Genomic DNA, 27,295 nt, shown 5'->3' with positions numbered 1-27,295 from the left:
ATCTGCCAAATTAGATATTTTCATGTATTCTTTTGTTGAGTAAGTGCAATCATCTACAAATAAGTTTTCTATTAAAATGTACTCACAACACAGCTCAAAACAAAATGACATTTTAAAATTAAGAATTATTATATTTGAAAGAGGCTAAAGTCAACTTACTGCTGAAAACACACACACACACACAAAGGATTAATTGGTTGAAACTTTCACAAGAATGGAAAATGTTTAATAAACTTAGAATGATGGGCTTATTAAACTATAGTGTTATTTACAGCCATAGTTCATCAACCACAAACACAATAATGTGTTTGCATGGCATGCTACAACAGAAGCTTTATTCAGTTCATTCAGAAAACATTGGCAAAATAAATTTCAGTTGCAAATTCACAGATACAAGCTTCAAAGTATAAAGCTGTATATAACAAAAAATACAGGTAATATTTATAACAATAACTTACAGATACAAACTAATGATACACTACAATTTCACAAAGGATTGTAAACATTTTGCACACTTGTCAGTCCTTTCTTTTAGGCAAAGTGCTCTTTTGATGACAAATAAATTAACAGATACACACTCGAGTGAACTATTTCCATACAATACAAAAAAAAGTTTTGATTTGTTTTCTTCTTGTAAACATAAGTTTTACAAAAAAATGAAGAATCAATAAAAGTGTCTTGCAGGCCAACTAGAGATACATACCTGGGCAGCAAAGTGATGTTGGAAATGCTTTGGATGTTAAATAAAAAATTAACATTAATATATTTTCAATGGTATTTTATACATAATAAATGACAAGTTTATATCCTTAATCATTTCTATCCCTGAAAAAAGGAATTAGGTGTGACTTATTGGCAGTTGTGTCATTGAATGGGGTAACAAGGGCTGGAGTCCAAGGGTTGTTGGTGAATGAGCTACAAAATAGAAAGAAATTTGTGGATCAGTTTTGTAGGGTAAATAAAACTGATTTAAAAAACAAACAAAAAACAATGCAAGGCAATGTTCTCTCACTACTGATTTCATAGCTGAGGGCACCAAGCTACACTCATTCCACTGACCTCAGCAGGAGCATTAGCTTATTCAGCACAGTGAGTATAGTATTAAATGAGAATCCAGGAATGGTTTACCCCAAAATCTTTATTTGGGGTCACAAGCTTTTGCCACTTTACTGTCCTCCATCGATACCCCATTCACTGCACTTTACCCTGCAGCTAGAAACACGTGAGCTTTGCCTGCATAGACGTTGCTAGCTTTCATATGAAGGTGCCTCTATAGGGTGATCCCTGCCCCAAATTCTCATTTATTAATGCTGAGCTGCCTCTTCCCTAAACATACATCAAAACACATTTGACTTGGGCAACACTACAGTCATTCATGTGAACACACACAACTTTAATCCTAGTGTAGGTAAATGCATCAGTGGTACAGGCTCTGAGCTTTTCTTTAATCAAACCTTAAAATGAACTTTCCACTCTCAGTAAGAACTATGTTGCTTCAAACCAAATGTCCCTCTAAGAGCAATTAAGAAAGCTGGACAAAATTTTTAGAAATCTGTTTGAAGGCATCTGAAAGATACCCAGGTAGTGAGAACTTGCAAAGTCAAGTCCTAGAGTAGGAGAGAAATAAAATGAGGCTACCTTTCCTCCACAAGTTTAGTAACAATTTTAAAAGACAAGGAGTGTGAGAGGCTGGGACATTTAGCAAAGTTTTCAGGAGTTAGACTTTGGGTTGTGGGGAATAAATATGAAAGATCAGGGACCACTGAAGAGAAGCCCTCATTAAAAATGGCAGACACAAAACAAAATGTAAGCTTTTTTGGGGATCCCAAAAGGCTAGTTCCAAGGAGTAGTGACCCCGAAATACACCAGCCCTTGTGAGGATTGATGCCTGATTGGATATACAATGGAGAAAAGACAGTCTCTTCAATAAGTGGTGCTGGGAAAACTGGACAGCTACATGTAAAAGAATGAAATTAGAACACTCCCTAACACCATACACAAAAATAAACTCAAAATGGATTAAAGACCTAGATGTAAGACCGGACACTGTAAAACTCTTAGAGGAAAACACAGGAAGAACACTCTTTGACATAAATCACAGCAACATCTTTTTTGATCCACCTCCTAGAGTAATGGGAATAAAACAAAAATAACCAAATGGGACCTAATGAAACTTAAAAGCTTTTGCACAGCAAAGGAAACCATAAACAAGACGAAAAGACAACCCTCAGAATGGGAGAAAATATTTGCAAACGAATCAATGGACAAAGGATTAATCTCCAAAATATATAAACAGCCCATGCAGCTCAATATTAAAAAAACAAACAACCCAATCCAAAAATAGGCAGAAGACCTAAATAGACATTTCTCCAGAGAAGACATACAGATGGCCAAGAAGCACATGAAAAGCTGCTCAACATCACTAATTATTAGGGAAATGCAAATCAAAACTACAATGACGTATCACCTCACACCAGTTAGAATGGGCATCATCTGAAAATCTACAAACAACAAATGCTGGAGAGGGTGTGGAGAAAAGGGAACCCTCTGCACTGTTGGTGGGAATGTAAATTGATACAGCCACTATGGAGAACAGTATGGAAGTTCCTTAAAAAACTAAAAAAAGAATTACCAAGCAATCCCACTACTGGGCATATACCTAGAGAAAACGACAATTCAAAAAGACACATGCACCCCAATGTTCACTGCAGCACTATTTACAATAGCCAGGTCATGGAAGCAACCTAAATGCCCATCAACAGACGAATGGATAAAGAAGATGTGGTACATATATACAATGGAATATTACTCAGCCATAAAAAGGAATGAAATTGGGTCATTTGTAGAGACGTGGATGGATCTAGAGACTGTCATACAGAGTGAAGTAAGTCAGAAAGAGAAAAACAAATATCGTATATTAACACATATATGTGGAACCTAGAAAAACGGTACAGATGACCAGTTTGCAGGGCAGTAATTGAGACACAGATGTAGAGAACAAACGTATGGACACCAAGGGGGGAAAGCAGCAGTGGGTGGGGGTGGTGGTGTGATGAATTGGGAGATTGGGATTGGCATGTATACACTGATGTGTATAAAATGGATGACTAATAAGAACCTGCTGTATAAAAAAATAAATTAAATAAAATTCAAAAATTCAAAAAAAAATGACAGACACAAAACAAAACAAAATGTAAGCTTTTTGGGGGGATCCCAAAAGGCTAGTTCCAAGGAGTAGTGACCCCGAAATACACCAGCCCTTGTGAGGACTGATGCCTGATTTGATTAAGTTGATCTTCCTCTGACCTAATCGCCTGCCAAAGGCAAAACTAAATCCTCTCTGGTGGAAGATATTAACCAGAGCCTCAAATTATTTCTAGTTTTCATACCTAACATCTGAAGTTTAATAAAAAACAACAAGGCAAATAAGACATGACTTGAATGAAAACAAAGAGGAAAAAACAATAGAACAGACCCACAAAATACTGGAGTTGTCAGATATGTCCTTTAGTGTTAACTATAATTAATATAACAATTTTGTTAAGGAATAAAGTGATAAAATAGATAATTCTGGCACAGAAGTGGAAACTATATAAAAGAATGAAATGGAAATTCTAAAAATGGAAAACACAATAACTGAAATTAAGAACTCAGTGGATGAGTTTTACAGCATAGACAGAGAGAGAATTAGTGAACTGGAAGATAGGTCAGAAGAATATCTAGACTAGAACATGGAAGGTCAAAATGCTGGAAAATATGGACTTTTTCAATAAGGGTAGAAACAATACTTGAAGAGACAAAATCTGATCCTTTTGCATAGTGAAATACATCAAACTACCTATTCAAGAAGCATATTTAGGCACACTATACTAAAACTGAAAACCAAACATAAAGAGAAAAGCTGGGGAAAAAAAGAGATTCACTTTTAAAGGAGCAAGAATAAGACCAACAGCTGACTTCAACAATAAGTGGTATCAAGTTAATTAACTATCTATATTCTAAACAACAGAAACAATAGAAGCAAGAAGACAACGTAATTCATACTGCCAAAGTGCTGAAAGAAAACAGCTGCCAACCTAGATTTCCACATACAGAGGAAAAAACATTTACAACTGCATCAAAACAAAAACTTATGAATAAACCTAACAAAAGATGTGCAAGATTACTAAACAGAAAACTCTAGAATATAAGAGAGCATTTGAAGATGACCTAAATAAATAGAAAGACAGACTAAGATCATGGTATGGAAGACAATATTATTAAGATAGCAGTTTCCTACAAACAGATCTAATAGATTATATCAAAATCTCAATTGTTTTCTCTTTTTTGGTTGAAAAATTTATGGCAATACAAATGAACAACAAAGTAGGACAAGGTTGTACTACTGGATATCAAGAATATAGGCCTACCATTATTAAAACAATTAGGTATTGATATAAAAATAAATAGACCAATAAAACAGAATAGAGGGTACAGAAACTGGCACATAAATTATATGGACACTTGATTTATGATAAGTGTGGCACAGCAAAGCAGCTGAGAAATTGGTACTTTCATAAGCATAACAAAAACTTTGCTCCTTATTTTACACCACATACAAAATTCATTTGTAGATGGACTGTAAATCTAAATGTCAAAGGTAAAACAAAGTTAACGAAATTTCTAGAAGATAACATAGGAGAAATATCTTCATTATCTCTGAGTAGGAACAATTTCTTGAACAGGTCACAAGAAAAGCACTCCCCATGAAGGAAAAAAACTGATGAAATGAACTACATTAAAATTAGGAACTTATGCTCAATAAAACATACTCAAGAGAGGAGAAAAAGCAAACCACTGAATAGGAGATATCTGCAACACATATAATCATCAAAAAACTTATTTATATTCAATATATAGCCAAAACTAGAACAAATCAAGGAAAAAACAAAACAGACAAGCCAATAGACCAACAAGCAAAAGACATGAATAAGCTCTTCACAAAAAGGATATACAAATGCTCAATGAAAAAATGCTCAGTCTCATCAGTGATGAGGGAAAAGCAAATGAAAATAATGAGATAACACTACACAACAACTAAATTGGCTAAATTAAGAAGTCACTCCATACCAAGTGTTAGTGAGGATGTGGAGCACCTTGAACTCTCATGTGCTGCTGGTCTCAGTGTAAAATGGTTCAACCACTATTGGAAACTTTTTGGCAGAATCAACTAAAATTGAACATATGTGTAGCCAGGACCCTATGTTCTATTCCCAGGTATATACCAAATCAAACTGTGAATTAATGTGCACCAAAGGGCATGTACAATAAGGTCCATAGCAGCATATACATAACTGGAAATAACGCAAATGTCTATCAACCCTAAAGTGGATTGTGGTATATTCCTACAGTGGAATTCTGTATAACAATGAAAACCAACAAATCACTGATTCTTGCAACAATACAGATGAATCTCACAAACACTGTAGTTGAAGGAAGTGAGACACAAGAATACATTCTGCATGGTTCGATTCATATAAAGCTCAGAAACAGGCAAAACTAGAACATGATTTTAGAAGTCAACACAATATTACTTTGGAGGAAGAGGATAATGATTGGGAAGGGACATAAGAGAGGCTTCCAGGGTGCTAACTGCGTTTTACTACTTCATCTGGGTAGTACTTACATGGATATGTTCATTTTATTAATTCATCAAGCTGAACACTTATGTGTGCACTTTTCTATATGTATGTTTTGCTTCAATAAAAAAGTTTCTTTAACAAAACTCAGTAAACCCCAGTCTAAAAATCTGAGTGTGAATACTTCCTCTGACCATAGGAAAATAAATTATTTAAATATTTATCAGGTGAAAACAAAAAGAATGTTTTTCCTAAGTTAAAATCAAGCACTATGGGTCATTATCAATATTTGTATTTTAGCTGTAAGGTGAGTGTTAAACTTGTCCCTTAAAAAAGGCAGTCACAGAAATAAGAATGTTGGGTAGTTCTTCTCCCTACTACACCCACCCCTGACAATATTTTTCAGCTACTACTGAGGTAATAGTTCAAAATGTGAATAGTATATCAATAATATACTATTAGAAGGTACCAGTAATTGATTGCTTGGGAGGCAGCTGTTAAATATCAGGATACCTACCATCCATATAACTATGCAGCGCAGTTAACATTGTCCCATCTTGGGGCACATAGGCAGAATAAGCCATTTCTTCTAACATGGGTGGAGACAGCCTGGAGGGCGGGACTGCTGTGACTGGGGCAGAGGAGGAGTGATTAGGACTGACGTGTTTCTTGTGGCGTGCTCTACAGTTCTGAAACCACACCTGAGGGAGGAGAAAAGCAATGTAGCTATGTCACATTATCAGTTGAGTACATTACCAGTTCAGTTTACCAAGGAATGCAACCTCACTCTACCATATAAGCGCAGCATCAATCTAAATAAGTTTTCTAAAAAAGAATTCTGTAGACACAAGAAAAACAATTTTGCACAGTTATCAATGGTCATTTTCTTTGCCCAAATAATAATTATTTGTTGATTTACTTAAAAACTGATTCTATCCTAAGCCAGCATCTTCCAAAATAAAAATGGGGTAAGGGATTCAAAATTCCAGAAAAGAAGTTTCCTTGGTTTTACTACTGGTGTTTGGGACAAAAAGGAAAACAGAAAAAGCCCTTTCATCAGAAAATTTTAAAAAATGCACTACTAAATGTATTCTCAGACACCTGCTAGACTTATTGTAAATCTTTTTTCAAATGACTAAAATCCCTACTGAGAGCTTAAAGCTTTCTACAAACCTCTTGATTCAGTTATTCCAGTCACATTGTAACCTGCTGAGTTCAATTTCTATTAGTAAATACATAGGCTATTCTCTAAGAAGCAGGTTAAGGTCAGGCTTATAATAAGAAACAACTAGTGATATTTAAGCAGAATAAAATAACAAACACATCCACTGGTGAAACAGTTCACCAATGTAAAGAGCTAACCACCCTGTTGTCCACTCTATCACAGAAATAAAGGAAGCATATTCTGGGTAAGAAGAGTTGTACGTGCAGGTCAGGGTAAGTAAGGCTAGACTGCCCAGAATGCTTCCAGTATCTAAGCTACCTGCATTTGAACTCCCTGCTCTTAGATAAAACTTGCCTACAGAATGTTTCTCTATTAAAATACAGTATTTATTTGCTATCACTCAGAACAATTCTGTCATAAGAAGACAGAGACGTGGAGGGATAAAAACTTTAAGGAAATTAGGGTAAGAACATTTGGGGATCAGGGGAGAAGGCTAGGGGCGTTAAGTCTCTACCTAGGGCTGGTAGGTAGGTACTTGACGGCACTAGGGAATCAGGGCTGAATAATGTGGAACAGAAGGAAGCTGCAAAAAGATTTATGTGAAAAAGTTGCCCTGATCTCAAAAGACACACCTTGTCCTTGGGACTCACAAACAGAAGGCTGCAAAGTATAAACTCAAGGGGTTAAAACCAAAGGAACAGAAACCAATAATACAATGGCGTCTGAGCAGGTGGCTGAATGGCAGCACCTGAGGTATATTTCAGGAACAAGCTTAGGCATGTACCAAGGAAGAGGAGTGAGAAGTCACAGTCTTCTCCCCCATCTTCTAGAGTGCTAGTTAGACTCTTAGGTACCTATACAGAGATTTTACCCAAAGTCTTCAGTCACAGTTCCTCCCCAGGCTCCTTAACAGGTGCCACTGCTGTCACCCACCCAGCCAAGAAGACACACGCACACATTCTCCAACTTGTAAGCAGTAACTGCTGTCACCTGCCTTTTCCCCTGACAGTGCCCGGAAGACAAGCACCCCAGAGGACTACATATAACCTAAAACACATGGCGCTATGATTCCCAGAGTTTCTTCAAAGTATCTTATGTCTCCAATAAATTATATATTGGATGGAAACTGTTCAGTTATTTTTAAAAATCTCAGACTTTGTAAATAAAGATGAAGAAAGCATGACATAAACAGTAGAATGACTACCTTAATGCTAATTCAAATAGCTCCTTGTAAAGATCAACAGGTAATTAAGCAGAGAGGGGTTTGAAAACACAAAGTGTCATGTAACTTGCACAGCAAAATATAGTTGAAGATTCCAGACATCAGAAAACAACTTCTGACATGAGGGCTACCTAGCTTCAGGAATAAAATACAGTCCTTTTGACTCTCCTCACTGACTTAAAATTTCCTCCTTCTGCTTTCAAACCTCTAACAAGGGTTAAAATTTCTTATGAGCAACATACTCTTTAAAAAATTTGAGTTCTAAATTGTAAAATACATAAGCTGAAAGCAGGCCATGTAGACATTCTGCAAAAGAAAAGACTAATGCATAAGATGAATCTCTTAGAAAACCCGAAGAGTCAAATACAAGAATTTAATGTATGAAAAAGATGGAATTTTAAATTATTGGGAAATCAGTATTGGCGTAATATTGATTTAGAGGAAGCTGGCTAATCGTTTGGGAGAAAAGAAATAGAAAAATCCCTACTTTACAACATGTAACCAAAAGTCAATTCCAGATAAATTAGGGTTTAGGTGTAAATAATTGGGACCATAAATGTTTAAGGAAACAAAAGCCAATGTTGATATACTCTCTAGGTGGAATCAAAGCTATGAGAAAAAAATATTAAGAGATTTGAATACAAAACAATGTAAAATTTCTATGTGGAAAAAATAAGTGAAAGGGAAACTGATGAACTATGAAAGTTTAACTATGATAAACAATAAAAATCAGTACAATAAAGAGAAAAGAAATAACCCAATATAAAAGAGCGCTAAAAAATACAAATTTTATTTTCAAAATAAGCGAACATGTTAAGGTTTACTGACAATAAAAGAAATATACATGAAAACAATGACATTTTCTGACTGCCAAATTGGAAAGGATGTAACAGAATGACAGTTTTTAGGATTTACGTGCGTTGGGGAAAGGGAAATTTCACACGTAGGTCCTGGTAGAATAAATTGGTTATGAACTTTCTGCAAGGCGATTTTTGTACTATCAGTCAAAGGCCCAAAAATGTTTTATCTTTTGACTCAACAATCCCACTTTTAGAAATTTATCCTATGGACACTACCGAACAAACGTGCAAGGTATACACACAATGTTGTTCACTATAGCATTTTTATGATACCAAAAAATTGGAAATAAACTAAATAAATTGTGCTATGCTCAATATGTGTAGCAATAAAAATGATGTAAATCTTAACATGGAAAGAGAACTTCAAGCACACTGACTGGAAGAAATAGCAATGTTTTATCATGTTTCTGTAAGATACACAATTCGTAATTCACCTCTGAAAGGGTATGTGAACAGTGATTGTATCTGGATGCAGAGTGTGAAAAGTAAAATCATCCATCTTTATTCTGTGATTTCAGCTCAGTGATGATCTGCTCTGTTATAATGTCTCACTATGCAGACTTTAGCTAGTAAAGGTGAGACCTGTACTTACACCCTGTATAAGAACATTACTTCTACCTAATCTTTGGGTAGCCTAGTTTGCATATTAGAATCAAGGCCTAGTAATCAAATCTCTTTTCTTTAACTTTTCTAAAGTGTGTCCAATGCTAGGAAGTAGGCTGGGCAAAGAGGTTATGACTACTATTTGAGATCACTGTAATTAATCCTTCAAAAATACTGTGACAGACTATATATTTGGATTGCTAGTACTCCTTCCTTTGCCATCTTATCAAAAATATTTAAATTCAATCCTCACATATTAAAAGCCACCATCCAACAGCATATTCTCCAAGTTCTAGTGCTTGAAATGAAGTTAACTTGCTCATAATACTGGTGACCTAAGTACCTGGAAATGACATGACAGATGTCTGTCTGCAGTCCTTATTTCTTCAAATAATAAGAAAAGCTCTCAGAAACCCTCCATTTTCCTTTCCTTCCAACTTCAAAATAATCTAAAACATAATAATCATGAATCTGACTTAGCTACAGCAGTCACTGTCATTGAATGTATAGAGTCGTAGATTACAAGGACCCCTCAGACCATTAAGTCTGAACTACCTCAACAAAGGAAGCTTCACTCCCAGGTACAGGGACTCACTACCTCGATGGTAGCCTATGCCATTTTTGTAGCCTTACATACTGAGAAAATTCTTCATAGTGAGTGAAATCTGTTTCTTTCCTACATTCCCTTGCAGACACCCAATCCCGCTGCCTGTAGGACAGCCTTTCACATACGTTTGAAGACACCTATTCTGTTTATACTATTCCTTCCCTTACCATCTCCGGATCTTTTTTCCAGATAAATATCCCTGTTGCTGTTAATACCAGCACATAATTTCTAGACTTTCATGACCTTAACCTTCCTGTAAAGGGAGCACTCCTTTCACATTGGTTCCGTTAGTCCCTTTCTAAAATTTGGCACTCTGAAACAAACACAATACCCTGGACATTTAGAAAAATACTGAGGTCATGGGACTTGCCTCTTCAGAGAGCCTCATTACACTGCACTCAACCAAATCCACTGGGAATCTAGGTCTTTGGAGAAGATACAATATCATCAGGTCTTTCCCACTGACTTCTTGGTATAAATGATTTTTTAATTATGAAATACTTCAGGCTTAATAAACCGAAGAATAAATACCTGTTTACCAATCACCCAATTTAAGAAGTAAAACATTATATGTGCAGTGTTGGACTTAACCTTTTTTCTCCCCACTGAACTTTATCTCGATAGTTATGGTCACTAGCATTATTAATTCTTTACACCATTTTTAACCTTAAATATTATTTAAAATTATTTTCCACTTCCTTGATCTGAGGGAAACAGAAAATCTTGACACAATTGACCACTTCCATCTTGAACCCACCTAACTCCTTGGCCCTCCATGATGCTTCTATACCAGATTCATTCCTTGATTCTGACTGTAATGGTCCAATTCAAACAGCTCTCTCCATAAAGTCCGTTCTTCCCTTTTTACTGTCTGTGATCTCTTTCTAAAGGATCTTACCCAATTTCATGGGATTGGATCTCTCTGTTTGAGTCCTGTTCATCCTTTAAAATACCTGTTTATGTGCTCAACTGCTACCATCATTGTCTGATTATCACAGCTAGAAGGGAATTCATCTCCCTCCCAACTACCAAACCTGTTTTTTAAAAAAACCTTTAATATTTCTGTCAATAGCACCATTCCCATGGATACGTTGACTTCAAATTTAAGAGTCATCTTTGATGTCTCTCTGCTTCCCCATTACAGTATCCAGGTCCTTTCCTTGTCTCTCTAGCATCCAGTACCTGCCATCAGTGTTCAGTCAATAAAATGTTTTCGGATGAATTCTAGGCCACTACCTCAGTTAATTCTCTTTTCAAAAAGTCACTATTTTGCTGGGCATCACACCTAATCTGTCAATCTCTATGCAGCCTCTCCCAACTCTAATTCTTCCCACGTACTGTCACCAGACCTTTCTTCCTAAAATTACGTAAAATCACGTAAAATCTCTTCCTAAAATCTCTTCCTGCTCAGAAGATAACTCTACATGCACAGCCTCTCCAAGTTCAGCTCCAATAATTCCATCCCCCACAACTTGCAAACATAAATCTTATCTGTCAACAGATTTGCTCTGACTCATCCTTCCCTAGTTTTGTTTACATCACTCCCTCTACCAGGATCATTAACAAAGGCCATAGATATCCCCCCTCTTGCCCACTCCTCCCCCACTCACTCACATTCACAATAATAGAAAAGTAGAAAAAAATTCTGGCCTCAGAACCAGATCTAGCTTGGAACCACAGTTGTCTTTTTAGCCTGAGGATCCTTAGGGTTGCTCTGAGCAATGAATGAATGGTCAACAAATGGTAGCCTAGACCAAGCAGGCTAATTATCAGGTTTAAAAAAATTGATTAGAGTGTGAAGAGACCTAAAATGGGAAGCTAATGCTCTGACGTTTCTTCACAAAACAAAACAAACAATGACAACAACAAAAAACAAAACAAAAACCCCCGCCAACAATTTACACTTTTAAAGACCTAGAATAACTGGATTGTTTGTTTGTTTGATATTGAGCTCCATGAGCTGTTTGTATATTTTGGAGATTAATCCTTTGTCTGTTGTTTCATTATGCTAACATGTATATATGGAATCTTAAAAAAAAAAATGGTACTGATAAACCTAGTTGCAGGGCAGGAATAAAGATGTAGACATAGAGAATGGACTTGAGGACATGGGGTGGCAGGGCGAAGCTGGGGTGAAGTGAGAGTAGCATCGACATACATACACTACCGAATGTAAAATAGTTGGCTGGTGGGAAGCAGCAGCATAGCACAGGGAGATGGCTTGGTGCTTTGCCATGACCTAGAGGGGTGGGATAGGGAGGGTGGGAGGGAGGCTCAAGAGGGAGGGGATATGGGGACATATGTATGCATATGGCTGATTCACTTTGTTGTGCAACAGAAACTAACACGGTATTGTGAAGCAATTATACTCCAATAAAGATCTATTAAAAAAAAAAAAAAGCTAAACACAGAATTACCATATGATCCAGCAATTCCATTCCTAGGTATAAATCTAAAGGAATTGAAAGCAAGCGTTCAGATAATTGTGTGCTGATGTGTATAGCAGCATTATTCATAATAGCCAAAAAGTGGAAATGACCCAAATATTCGTCCACGGACAAATAAAATGTGGTACATACATTGGAATAGTATCCAACCATAAAAAGGAATGAAGTACTGATACATGTTACAACCTGGATGAACATTATGCTAAGTGAAATAAACCAGATACCAAAAGGGGGAAAAGAAAAATGACCTAGAACTTTTAACATCTCTTGATAAACCTTTAAAATAATCACCTGTATCACACGTCTGCTCAAGCCTGTCCTTTCTGCCAGTTTCTGGAGGGTCTGTGCATCTGGGTTGTTGTCCTGAGCAAATTGCGCTTGCATAACCTGTTTTTTAAAAAAGTGTAGGCAGTAAATAGCTAAAAATAAGAAGCTCAATCTTATGCATTTTGATGACAGGAGAGATAAGACATGCACAAGAAAATGGGATACTTGCACTTTATTACTTGAAAATCAATATGGGGATGTATAAAAAAAGAATGCATATTGTGTACATTTATGCACAAGTTGCTATGTTGAAATCTTAAAAAAAATCTATTTCAACATAAAAACTTGTCTCTCAACTAGGCTGTTAAAAATAAGCTCAGCTTTTCTTCCATTCTGACAATCCACAAATAAAATGCGTAATAGTATAAGTCTCTTTACTATTTTTTCCGTTTTGTTAAAAATTGCTAGCATTAAAAAACTTAAAAAAATTTTTTATCTTCAGCCTCTACTGAGCAAAACAGGTTCAAGGCCCCTACCGCAATTTTTATCAGTCTGCAAAAGTAGACAGTGCAACAGATGGATTCCACTTAATTGTAATGACTCCATCATTAATTGTTTTGAGCACTTGCTCTACGCAAAGGAACATCTGGGATCTTAAAAAGAGACACCCATCAGCCCATTGAATAAGAATTTCCTGAGATCTAAACATTTATAGATGGAAAAGCTCCCAAGTGATTCTGGTCTCAACTTCCTAGGAGAAGATATACGCATGCCAATAATTAGCAACAATACAAGCTAAAGTGAGAGGTGAGGAGTGGGGTGGGGGGGGAGGGAGGAGGAGTACCAGAATAAAAGCACACTCCAAGGGCTTTGGATTCTTTCAGAAAAGGAAATCACGGAAATCAAGTGGGATATTTGAATTTTGTTACTTAAAAGTCAATAGAGGGAAGTATTATAAAATATAAAGAAAGTATTATAAGAATGAGAAAGGGGAGTCTGGCATCCAACATGATTGTGCATGTCTGTGGGCATGTGATGGGGATAATCTACCTAAAGACCTTAAGTCCTGCTGACCTAGACACCATTTCCAGGAGGCAAGATTAACTGCATTCTCCACTATGCTCCTCATCTAATACTATCTTTTGCCACTGCACTTGTCACTGCGTAGCTAACTAATGTGTTAGTAAGTCGAGCTCTCCATAGCAGATAGTGAGTTTCTTGAGGGCAAAGGGACTGTCTTATTCTTCATATCCGCAGGAGTTAATCCCCCTTCCTGTCACACAGTATGCGCTGAAGACTTTGTGTGTGACGGAATGAACGTCGGCAATGTGAGGAAAATCTGAAGATAGTGTGGAGAAAAAGACCGATGTTGTTCCAGGAAACCTTATAAAGTTTACAAATTATATAATTTTTTTCAGTTACGTTCTCGCTGATAGTGACTCTTCCAGAATAAGGTATTCCTGTCTTCCTATCCAACTACACTTGTCCACACACTCACTGTAAACAGCACATGTATTTTTGCTTTAAAAAATGGGCAGAATCAGCCTAAAAGTGTATGATCTCGCCCAGCTCACTTCCTTCTTCCTCTCCTACTCCAAATGTGTTAACTTTAATATCTTCATGTGCAAATAGAGTTGTGTTTATATGTAGTTGAGCATGTAACATCCCAAAGAGAAAAAAGAATGAACAAATTAATTATGTCTTTGTTTTTTAATTTTTCAAGGAGAAAAGCTGAACAGATATTTGAAGATTTGTTTGTAAGGCCATTATTGATAATTTATAAAACAAAAACAGCATGCTTTTCACAAATGCATTTCAAATTCACAAGTTTAATAATGGAAGTAAATTACATTTACTAAAGCAATTTCTCATTAAGGAATAAAGGAAAACTTAAATCAACACTGATGGTTTGAAGCTGGAATATGCTAAAGGAAAAGTAAGATGTGTTCATCAGTGTTTAGTCTCACAAAAGAACCCTTTTAATTTTAACTTGGTTTCATTACTCTCTGGTCACTAATGATGCCAAAACCCACCCTACTCCTTTTCTGAGCTCTTTTAACATGGTCAAGGAGCAAGCCTCTGTAGACACATCATTTTAAGGCCAGAAGGTCTACCAGAAATGTGAGGAGTCTGCATAGTAGCAGCTGACCAACTTGATCTGAAAGTAGATTAAAGTAGGTACTAACCCTGGCATGTTTAACATTAATAATCATTGAGCAAATACTTCCAATTATAATAAGCAAACCATAGTACTGCCGGAACTTTTAAAATACAATTTATACAAATGAGACAATATTTGAAATATTTTTGCTACCACAAAATAGTACTCTATTCTGAAAGTCAAACTATTTTTTCTTCCCATAAGCTTCTAAAGAAGAATTTGGGAAATTTGTTTGTTCCTCCCATTTTAAGTCTTATAAGTCCAAACCAGTACTCTATGAATAGTCTTGACTTATTGATCACCTATATTTTATTGTTTTGCTAAATTCAAGCACTACTTAACTATATTCAGCTTTCTGAAAAGTAGGACAATTTGACAATGAGGTACACTGCCTGATTTATTAGAGGTTCTGGCAAAGTATAATGATTCAACTTATCCTAGATTCCTAAGCTACAAAGAACACTTGAGCACAAGGATTGTGTCTCATTTGTTTCAGCCATTCCTGGCACAGATAGATGCTAATAAATACTGAATAAATGAGAACATGCTTTGAAAGTATATAATTTCTGCTTTCATTTAAAAAAACCTATGATTCTGATATAAATTTTTAAAACATGATTCAGATCATATTTTCGTATAATAATGCATGGCTTAAATAGTTTATGCACATTTGCAATTTAAAACTATAAGGCTATCTACAAGATTCAGAATCTCACTCTTGTTTTAGCTGCCACTGTCGTTAAGTGGAGTTTTGTTAAGGCACAGTTCTACTCATGGTCTCCTGGGAGGCCAAGCAAAATGAAAAGACCAGAGGTTTGGGGAGCAGGGTCCAAATGTCTTCTCTGCCATTCCCTTGGTGGTCTGCCTTGGGGGAGTACCTACACTTCTTGGATGAGGCTACCTATATCAAGGAATTGTAAGAGATAAAAGAAGATAATGTAGAGAAAATGTCTGGCATAAGACTTGGTATACAAAGACCTCCACAAATATTATTCCCTTTCTATTTAATTAGTGCCTCTATCTTCCTATATGAGATTGTATATCTACCTAAAGCAGTTTCAAATTTTCACAGTTATCCTTTTACTAATAAATTTTTATATCGAACTAAAGCTATCAGCCTTATGATTATTAAAGTTATAGCCAGGCTTTCATGGAAACAGCCCACTTTATAAACAGAACATATTTACATTAGAGATTATATTTTAACTCAGACACCTTTTAACTACTGGGTATTTTGCTGCCAGGTCTCCCACAGTTATTCATATCTCCTAACCTGGGGCTTTCCGTGATCTTCATTACAACCAAATGAGGCACCCAGAAAAGCAAGGTTCAAACAGATATCTCTTTCAACTGCCTTATCTTTCATTTCCTACCTACTAACCATGCAGTCTATGCCTAAATTAAGAAATCAAAAACACTTTTGGAAATTTTTTAGAATAGATCTAGATTTTAATGCTAGATTGCTTCCAATGCCATTAAGTTCCCTTGGAATATTTGTGTCATATCAAGGCTTCTTTCTTAATCATTCTCAAAATAAAAATTCTCTTTTACTGCATTCATCTTAAATACTACCAAGTATTAGAATACTATAAGTGATTTTTCAAAATATTACCTTCACTCATTTCTTAACATTGTATAAATATCCTTTCAAGTCTGAGCTAAGATGGATACTATGTGTAAAGCACCCAGCCGTACATGGTAGGCGCTTTACAGATGTTACCTCACCTTAACATAAAACAAATACTTCAGTCACATTAATCTTTTAGAAAATGTGATTTCTTTATCTGAAAAAAAATGCCAGAAAGAATCACTGTATGCGTAGACTTAAATATAAAGCAAGGAGTAATTATTTCATTACTTTCATGACAATTTGCATAAATAGAACTTACAACAATTATACTTAGGGCAACTAAGTTGAAAATAATCCCTCCCTTTTCAGGGAACATAATGAACCTTTAGCATCAAATTATAGAATTACTCCCTCTACCCTCTTTAAAAACAAGAAGGGTCTACTTGATTGGAGTCAATCGGTAGACTCCTATTTATGGTAAAGCGTTTACAATTCTTTCCTACTCAGAAAATGTACACTTTTGTCCATTAAAACACTCAATGTGGTTTGTTAAAAAGATGAACACGTTAGTGTCCCACCGACCCACATACTGAGTGTCTCTTTCTGTTAAGAGTCCCCAAATATTTTATCTTCTAGCGCAATTACATGTAGTAATGTAAATGCCTGGGTTAAAGTAATTTTTATCAGGAAGTCGGAACAGATCAACATTTTGTTTCCACTTTGATGTTAATGCTAACAGACCCCAGGGAGACGAACTTGAATGATGAGTTCATATCACATCATGACTCTCGAAATATTGATAAACAATATTTAGGGCAATGTTTTCATACATCTAACAAGTTAGTTTTCACAAAAAGCACAGGCTAACCTTTTTGTAAACAAAAATGTTTTAAGACAGCATAGAGATTGTTTTTTGTTTGGCTTTGTTAGTTTGGGGTTGGTGGTTTTTTTTTTTTTTTTTTTTTAGGTGGGGAAGGGCTTCAAAAACTCATAAATTCATTGTCATGTCTACCTGGAGCTGATCTGCTGTAAAGCTTGTTCGAGCTCTTTTTGCTGGTTTTGGATGATTGACATCTTGCTCTGTGAGGAGGGCGCCTTCGACACTAATCCCATTACCTGCATTTAAAAAACACACCATTCATACAATAATAGGTTGTTGTATGAACAATCATACAATAATAGGTTTCTTGCATCTCTTGGCTTGGTATGAAACTGTATACATCTTCTAGTTTGCCAAATCCCTTAAGTTTTAGAACATACTAGAAACATACTGTGGAAACAATATTCCATTTGTAGGCTTGTATATTTAGTCAAAAGTGCACCAAGTTGGAAGTGCACATCTAAGGCTCATCCTTACAAAGGCAAATACAAGGAAACAAATGGTTACAAAAAGCAAAACAGAACCCTAAACTCAAGGCTGCTTCCTGAGAATATGGCACAAGGCGAATACATATGCCATGGCTTTTCTTGTAAATAAACAGATGGAGACCATCACTAACAGTGGAGGGCTTAATGAGTTTCACCACAATTACACTGCACAAAGTAATGCTTTAAGACGACCTTAGGAAAAATCGTTATTGTCCCTGTGTTCACTGTCCCAAAAGATTCAAAAGTATTTTAAGTATATATTTACCATTTTCCACTTCTCTTTTTAAATTATCCAGCATGCAGTCATAATGCACTCTGCAGAGGACTTTCTCTTCCACCAAAGCAAACTCCTCTCCTGTGGAAAGTTGCCTTTTGCAAGAAAAGCAGGCAAAGCACGCCAAGTGATAGACATTCCCCTTGGCCCTCCGGACCCAGTCAGTAGAATGGATGTGCCTCCCACAGCGAGAGCAGCGAGTTCCATACCTTCTACATAAATAGAAGGGTGGGAGGTGAAGATTTTAATGCTTGGTGAGATATTCATCAGTCTAAGATTAAACTCACACATTATTTACTCATTGGATTAACCCAAGTATTTAAATCTTCTGAAAAGGAAACAGGAATCAATTATTTTTTAAAAGTCATATGGTACACAATCGAGACTTGAGATGGGATCATAATTCAAACCTGTTTATAAAACAAAAACTTCTCATTGTTACTCTAAAGGAGAAAAGGATTTTTTTTCTTTTAAAATAAATGACATAGGAGTTTCAGTATCCTTCTTGTAACAAATATCAGTACATTTATAAATTACCTAGAGACTCAACATAACTCACACACACACACACACACACTCGAGACTGAAACCTAAAAATACAAAAGCATACCATTGAAGATATAAATAATGACGTCTTAAAACCAAGTTGAGATAATTAGAAAATGCTCTAAACTTTTTTTTAAAGTTAAAACATTTTCAATTGATATTATCAAAGAATGAATAGAACAGAAATTGTTCACTCTGGTGTGAAGAAACCTCAGAAACCTCAGTGAAGGAAAACTCAGAAATGTTTCCTTTGGTGAACAAGCTGTTGCAATACCATCCACAAGAGGAGGGGAAATATTACCTAAAACTTTTAGACACATATCTGGACATTAAATGCAAGTTAATCTTAACAAAATGCCAGATGTAAAGATTTCTTTTTTCTCTCAGTCCTAGTGACCAGACACTCTCTGTCATATCTCCTACCACAACTGCAGTCATAACCTGGCATATCCACATTAAACTAGATAAGTATATGTGTCTGTGTCTATTCCTTAACATATCTTTAGAGGTATTGCCAGTTTTTAAGTTAATCTGAAAAACTGAATCATAAGAATAAATTTCAGAATATAATAAAATATGAAGTATAAAAAAAATCCTGAAGAACTAGACTTTCAATAAGTCTCTGAAACCAAACATTTCAAGGGGCTTTATATTACCCAAAAAAAAAAAAAAAATTAAGATTAGCATATCCTAAGTGAAAGAGGAGGCAAACTGCTACTATTTTTGAGGAAACAGAGAGTAAACCTGCTGAGAAATATATGTTTTGGGTAATTATAAAATTCTATGACTTTATAAAATAAAGGACTCTGGATTTCATGAAGTGCTTTAAATTACCTAGCAATTTTATTCAAATCAATCACTAAATTCTCTTAAATCAGTTTTTGAAATTGAGTATAAATAACATAATTAGTATTACAAACTTCACTATGTAGTATTAACTTCCCAATTTCACAATGAACATTCTTCTTCGTTTGGAAATGCAAATAGGGAAAAAATGTGATAATTTTAAAAAGTCATGCTTAAGGATGATTTCAATTTTGAGATAGCTATCCATTAAGAATTAAATTCTATCTTAGAAGAAACTTTACATTTAAACTATTATAAAGAGACCATGTGGAGAAAATGTTACATTTAATATCCTAGGCAAATACAATCTCACAAAACAAAGATCAAAGAACGGACAAAAGAAATAGGATTTTTAGGCAGAATACGTAATTAGACTTGGTGTATTTCCAATACTGGAATGGTCAATTCTTCTGAATAATATGGTTTAATCACAGTTTCCAAACTGCTGGCATTTTATAGGTATATTACTAGGGGTCATTCTATAGTAAACTGGAGAAAGCACAACAAAATCTTGATTTTTTTTCCCCCATAATTACTTCATTTTTGTCTTGCTACTCCTCCTGAACAAAGGGCTTTGCTATAATAAGTCATCTTATATTTCATACTTTATATCTCTGCACAGCAAAGAAAGTTCCCTGTTTTTAATACCAAAAACTTTCATTCGCCAAAGTGGAAATAATTATTTAAAATTAATTTTTGTATACTGAGTTCCTAAAACACATAAGCATGCTAATTTTGTTTTAATACAAATTATACCTCAAAAATATGAAGCATTCTCATTTTGAAATCCATTGTATAAGAAAAAGTGGGCTTCAGTAAATAAAACTGGACAAGAAAGGCTATTTACAAAATTCTCTTTGTGTAATACCTTCTTGGAGTATCTACTTACTAAAAAAAAAAGTTTCGGTGTACCTGAAATAATCAAGTTTGCAGAAAATGTCTTTGTCTTTAATATAACAGCTGGTATGCCTTCCTAAGGAGGTCCTGCAGACACTGCAGGAGAGACACCGAACATGCCAGCACAGGTCATTCACCTGTGAAGAAGAAGGGGTTAGGATGAGAAGCCATTCTAAAACCACACTTAAGAGTATCCTTCATTGGTTTTCTGTATCAGGCAATTTTAAAAGCTGGCCCCTTAATATTTTAACACATACTCTGAATGTTTCTATCTAAGAGGTGTCATTTACACAAATACGCATCTAGATATATTCTCTTTTAGACCTCAAACAGAAAATCACAGTAGCATATTATACACTTTGTGTTTAATTTTTTAAATACACTTCTGAAAAATTCAGGTTTTTTTTTTTAATTGAACGTCTATTCAGGTTTTTTTTTGTTTGTTTTTTGTTTTGTTTTGTTATCGAATGTCCATGAACACAGGGAAAATTTTAGCCACTTTAAAATCCTACATACTGGTTTTATATTTTTTTCCTTGACCAAATTCTTCCCACCATGAAACATGGTAGCTAAAGAATTCAAGCCACATCCCTTCTCAATCTACTTTTTAGTTAAAGTGAGAAAGAAAATGGAAAAGAAGCTTTGTAAGAAATCCTTACCCGTGTAAAGAAGCCAGGCAATCCATTTTACTTACAAAACAGAAATTCCTAAGGTAGATTTAAATGTTGATATGGCCAAAGCCCTGGCTCCTGTCTAACATTAAATAATCAAAACATAAAGCATTGGTAACCCTACTTTAATGATATGGTTACTAGAGGAAAAAAATAAATCTATTATAAACGGTTCTAAAAAGGCACCCAACTATTTGCCATTTATACTTCAGGAAGTGAGACATTAAACGCTTTAATTTAATTTAATAAATCACAGCACTTTATATACTATATAGGAGCATGAAACATTGTCAAATCAGGGGACAAATCATAAATAGCCTTACCTTAAACTGTTGCTATCATTGTATAAGCGGCACATCTTTAGCCTTCAAAAATGAAGATGTGTATTGAATTGAATTTGCCTGTAATGCAGGCTCCTAAATTTTGCTCTTGTTAAATGGACACAGGAACTAGGCTTATGCTTAATTAAATTTCATTTAAGAGAGCGGCAATGATGCAAAAACACCAGTTATACTCTACAAATGGATCTAATGCCTAATATAAGAATTAGGAAATTGGAAAAATGGGAAATTGTGAAATACAGCTTTTGCTACACTATTTCATAATACAGACTATCTTGTCCAATGATTCTATCATATTAGCGCTACTGTTCAACATATTTTTCTGTGATATGAAATATAAAAGGTCCTTCGAAGCGGAAGAAAGTTTCACTGGCTTCTAATTACAGTTATGTGTCTCTTTCCAAAGCACTAATGAGAGTATCATTTTAGTGAAATTTTAAGTTTTGGTCTTGCTATAAAAGAACTACATGCTCACCATACAAGAAAACAGGGAAAATAGCAATAGGAAACAATAGGAAAAAAATGTGAGGAAATCGAAATAAAAAAAATTAACAATGGTGAATGCTGTCCTATTAATTAGAGATGCATTTTCTTTCTATTTTTTTCCTCAAACGGGCCCAATTAAGTTAAAGTGTAGAAATACAGGTTTCCTTTAGTATTCCACTGTTTAAGGCCTTCTGCATTTTGATGTTATCCAGGCTCTTTTTTTTTTTTTTTTTTAAAGCAAGGCTAGATGCAGGCTTCAGGGCAGAGTCATGGCCATTCTCTAGTTCCCTAAAGCCAGATGTAACGCCTGGTTTGCCACCTTTCCTCAAAGTTTACTTAAAAAAAAATCTCCTTCATCTTCCATTTCTTTTCCAGAGATGAAAGTAAGGTGAACAGAGAAAATTCTGGCGACTATAAACCTTTCCTGATGGCTAGCATTGATCCAATCTCTGTATGTATACATATATAGGACCAAGCCAGAAAAAAAAAATCCCTCAAACGACAGGGCACTGAAGTATCAGATGGGGCAACAGATGCATCTAACTCCTCTCATTTGTTTTGTTCTAACTCCATTTAACTTGCCTCACAATATGGTGTTTTTCTATATTAAACAGTTATACCCTCAAATATTCTATTAGGTCTAACAATTATTTTTTCACCAGTGACTCAAATTGAATTCAAACTTATCTGGAAGAATAAGCGCACAAAATGGGGGGGAAAAAGTTAAGAACTCAGTTTTTAAACATAAAGTGTCAAACTTTTGTTAGAACTAGTTTCCTATGTAATAAGCAGCAGCTAGTTTTCTTGTACATAAACTAATATGTACAAAAAGGGGTGGTCTAAGACTGTATGTAGAAGACTTCATTGAGAGGACTCTGGTCCTACTACAAAGGAAAGCTTTAAAAGACTCTTCAGATAACTTAGATTATTTTATACAATACAAATATAAAACATATAAACATATGTTAACATATAAAAGATGAACACTAGAAATGATTTTATCTATTTCAGAGGATATGTTAAGAGTCACTTTATAATAACTTTTTTCTTTACCCTCTCTGCTGTGTAGTGGATCCATTATAGATCCATCAGAAACATTCTTAAAGATTAAGCTAATTATTGAGAGGGCTCATTGAAAATAAGAAACTAGTTTTGATCCAAAAGACGGTTTTTAAATATCCAAAAAGGCTCAGGTGTGGAAACACTGAAATGGGAATCTTAAGAATACAGACTTAAAGAGAAAGCCAGCTTTAAGAATCAACCACCAATTAAGTAAATTAGTCACTTTTTAAACGTTTTCACCAAAACTCCTTTTGGTGCTTTATCTGGGTTGTATCTACAGGGTATCATTCCAACTCCCCAGATGAAGCAGCTTTGTATGTTGAGGGAGAAATTTAAAGACACTCACTAATTTGTTTTTTGAATTCATATTCTCCATAATGAATTCTTTTGAAAAACTGGGGTGGGGAGGGGGAGGTGAGGAGAATAGAAAGTGAACTGGTTTGCTACTAAGTCAGTGTAGGAGAGATCATTATTTTAAATAGTGGTTTAAAAAAGCTATTGAAGTTGAAATTCCATGGTATTAGAATTAAGACACAAGGGACTATGATCCTTCATGCAATGACATGGGTAACTAGCCTGCCAGAATTTGTACTCCAAAACTCCCCCACAATATCTTGAGAGAAGTAAAACAAATCAAGACAGACAGTCAACTCTCAAACCACCACTTGAAGCACTTCATCCCAAGCATTTTTCTTTCTTTCTGTTTTGTATAAATTTACATCAATTTCCATTTTTTTTCCACTAAGCACTGGAGATGACATTAAAAAAAAAATCATTGGGTGGCCCTGAAGTATTAAACCTTAATAAGAGGAGGAAGATATTGAAAATGGTTTTCATTTAAATGCTACTATGAACTTTTACTCTGGAAAAGCCTCAGGTTAGTGTAAACAAACATAAGATTGTAAAATATCTATCCAGAAAAGACCCTTTAAGGCACTTGACAGTGGTTCTCACCAAAGGAGACACTGAAAAGGGGAAATCGATCAACATATACAGACCTGGAGTCCTCATAAGCAGGCAGACGTGTGGGTGTTATTGGGGGTGGAGGGACCATAACCCGAGGCTCAGTAAAAATAATCGGGCAGGACCCTTTTTCCAGAATGGGTAAGCGTTTCCCCAGTTCTGTTCCGCTACAAGTAGGTGGCTAACTCCAGCACATCCACCCAGGGTATCGGCACGTCTAGACCAGGATGGGTCACACGTAAGCAGTTTTGCAACAGCGGGTATTCTAAGATTTCTTCTCCCACTCTTTCCCACCGCATGAGTTGCCCCTGACTGGGCCGTAGTGCTGAGAAAGTCTATATTCTCCAGCGAGAACTTGAGTGGAAAAGAGAGGGAAAATAAACTTTTCTCTTCTCCCAGAGCTCCCGGGGAACCCCGCTGCCCCTGGGCCTCGCGGCTGCGCCCTACCTTGAGAAGGTACTTGTCCACGATCTCCAGGCCGCAGCTGTTGCACACACACTTGCCAGGGGGGCAGACGGAGCCCGAGGCCATGGACCGGGGCGAGGACGACGGGGACAGTGGGGCCGAGGAGGAGCACGAGTCCTCGTCCCCCACTCCCTCGGGGCTCACCTGCAGGAAGCCACGAGGCGCGGTCTCAGGCGGTTCTAGACCCCTCCTTCTCTCCCCATCCCACAGACCCACGGGGGCTCCCTCACAGCCTCCCCTCCCTTACCCCAAACCACCCCCAGTTCCTGAGGTCCCGCTTCTCGCCCTCTCCCCCCGGGTCCATGCTCCCACCACGCCCCCGCCGGGGCTGCAGGCCACTGACCTCAATGACCTGGGGCGCCTGGCGGCCCTGCGCAGCCCGCCACACCGGCTCAGCTTCTCCCCCCGCCCCAGCACCCCTCTCCACCCGCTCCCCGAGGGGCCAACTGGGCCCGGGGAGGAGTGCGGGGACAGCAGCCCTTCGTCCTTGGGCTGCCTCCCCACGGCCCGGCTCGCCACCACCCGGGTCCCTACCCACTCACCAGTCCCTCTTCCCCGGCGCCTTTCCGAGTCCTCCCGGCCGCCAGGGCTGCAGTCCGCCCGCACTCCTCCGACATGAGCCCCTGGCACTGAGGAGGTGAGGGCGGGGAAGTGGGGAGGAACAGAGACGAGAAGTTCAGAGCCGGCACGTGCGGCCCAGAGCTTCAGCTTCTCCGCACGCGGGGCGGGCTAATGAAGGCCCACGGCGCTCCGGGCCGCACGTGCAGCCGTCTGGGCGCCTAGGCCCGCGCGCGCCTGGCAAGCCGACGCCGACGCAGCCTCGCTTGCAGGCAGCGGGCGGCGGCGGCGGCGGCGCAGCCTCAGCGCGCGACTAGGCGGTCACCGGAGCACCAACGGCTCGCCCGGCGCGCTGCCGCGCTCTCGGGGCTCCGGGTCCCCGCGCTTACCGTAGCACGTCGGTTCCCCGCCCCCCTGCCGGGGGTAACAAGTTAATAACAGTCATCCCGGCACAAAGCAGTTTCTTTCTAGACGTCAATCACAGCGGAGCGGGGATCACCCGGCTAAAGGGGGTGCATGGGGGTGGAGTGAAGTGGGAGAGAAGAAAAGAGGATTTGAGGAGGGGGTGGGGGTAGAAACTTGATTTCTTTAATAGCCTCAATTAAAAGAGCAAGACACATATATATTTTTAAAAGGGGGCTTTTTGAATTGGATAGCCCAAAAGGTGAAGAGGTTTAATAGGATACTTGAAAGCTAATTACAGCTGGATTTAAGAAGCCTGGTGTTTGTTCCGATGACAATTTGAATGAAAATGCTTCAGATTAAACCGAGCCAGCAGCTCTTTCGTAAACTTAACAGCAATTAGAGCTGCGAGTGATTTATACTCGTTTCTTTAAGGTGTAAATTGCCACTTATTGCTCGGTAAGTCAACATTTGAGCTACTAAAGGATTATTTTTAGCTAGCGCAAAAAAGCGGGTCGAATAATGGAAAATATCCAGCTGAATTTAATTTGTGTCATTAAAAAAAAAAAAAAAACTCACCCAACCTCGGTCAAAATGTTTTAAAGCAACAACGCGCATTACTCAAGTGTTTCCAAGCCTTTGTAGGAGTTTTGTTCTTAAACGAAAACGCAGCCACTCTGGGCTTTTTCTGCCTTCGTTTACGGAAACTCTAGCTTGGGGGACGAGGGGGGGTCCCGGAACTCGAACGGCCCACAGTTCTGCATTTCTGTCTCTTCGCTTCCCTCTTTCCGTCACTCTGGTAGCACCAGAAGAGATACTGTCCGGGCCCCCCAGTCCCTCGGGCTCTCCGCCAGGACCCTCGGGTGCGCTCCCTACTCGGGACCCAGCGCCGCAGACACAAAGAGTTTAGGCAGAAGAGCCCCGAGTTCGCCGAGTGTTCCCCGCCAGCGTCGGCGCGAAGACAGTCAGCGGTGCCCAGTGCGGGTCCGGCGGAGGCGCTCAAACAGGCTACAGATGATTTTCAAACCTAAAACGCGAGATACCCCGCGGCTCCTGCCTCCAAAGTGAGGTGAGAGTTTGTCAGTTTCCCCCCATCTACTCGAAGAATGGTGTGACTCGAGAGCCCTGGGGTTTGCTTCTTTCGGTTTTTTAAAGTAAAATGGCCTTCCTAGCCCGCCCTAGGATCCCAGAGGCCTTCCTGGAGCCACGTCTGCTTCTATTTCGCTGTGGGGCCGCGGCAGCGCGGACCGCCCTACGGCCGGAGGAGCTCCTTAGGGCCGGCAAGCGTCCGCCGGCGGCTGGGAGCGGGAAGCCGCGCCTCTGTTCCTTCCCACCCCACAGCCGCCTGGACCTCCAGACTCACTCTCTCGACCGCCCTTTCACCACTGCAAACACAACAAAAGCACGACTCACATGTACCCGAGAGCGCCTTAGGCTTGAGGTTTCGTCTCCCAAATTACGGTCTCCATGGCCTCAGGTTAAGTGAGCTTGTGGGGAGGGGAGGCAATGATTACTGACTAACGCTACTACGTAAGAAAAAAAAAAAACCTGCCAGGTTTGAAGATGAGGCCGTTACAGGTAATTTCTGAACCTCATTTAGGAGCGCAAACAGCTCGCGTTTTAAGGAAACTGCGATTCAGCTGGTCTGGCCAGGCGTCGGGTCGCTCACCTTCTCGGGAGGAACTGCCAGCTCCGGCACGTCCTTTTCTTCTAGTTTACACACAAACATCTGCTCGCTTTTCCAATACATGGCACTGCTAGGGCTGCTTATCACATACCAACTCCAGAGGGTCAGAGGCTGTCCGTGTCTGCCGATCTGGCCCGCCTCCCCAGCCCCAGCGCACTAATAAAAGCTGACACCGAGAAGAGAAAGAATGCTACAAGTCTTCGTCCAAA

The 27,295-nt window shown here is 38.0% G+C and overlaps 1 protein-coding gene across 1 annotated transcript; it reads right to left on the bottom strand.

Moving 5' to 3' along the window:
* Nucleotides 1–311: 311 nt before the first annotated feature.
* Nucleotides 312–27,295, bottom strand: LHX8 (LIM homeobox 8). Its single transcript, XM_036872355.1, has 9 exons — nt 27,069–27,295; nt 24,982–25,068; nt 24,422–24,583; nt 20,467–20,588; nt 18,154–18,374; nt 17,533–17,636; nt 12,814–12,909; nt 6,136–6,319; nt 312–915 (listed from the first exon to the last, which is right to left on the bottom strand). The coding sequence occupies exons 1-9, from the start codon at nt 27,147–27,149 to the stop codon at nt 839–841; spliced, it is 1,134 nt and encodes a 377-aa protein (XP_036728250.1). The 5' UTR covers nt 27,150–27,295; the 3' UTR covers nt 312–838.

Source organism: Balaenoptera musculus, chromosome 1 (assembly GCF_009873245.2).
Source record: "Balaenoptera musculus isolate JJ_BM4_2016_0621 chromosome 1, mBalMus1.pri.v3, whole genome shotgun sequence".
Lineage (NCBI taxonomy): Eukaryota > Metazoa > Chordata > Mammalia > Artiodactyla > Balaenopteridae > Balaenoptera > Balaenoptera musculus.
The sequence above is the reverse complement of the archived record's forward strand: the minus strand, read 5'-3'. Positions and strand labels throughout refer to the sequence as shown.

Bases quoted from the DNA above. Each gene is read 5' to 3' on its own strand.
- LHX8 (XM_036872355.1), bottom strand. From the start codon at position 27,149: ATGTATTGGAAAAGCGAGCAGATGTTTGTGTGTAAACTAGAAGAAAAG. The intron at 24,584-24,981 runs GTGAGTGGGTAG...GGCTTCCTGCAG, and splicing joins GCGCCGGGGAAGAGGGACTG to GTGAGCCCCGAGGGAGTGGG. The intron at 916-6,135 runs GTAGGTATCCTG...TCTATTTTGTAG, and splicing joins GCTGCATAGTTATATGGATG to CTCATTCACCAACAACCCTT.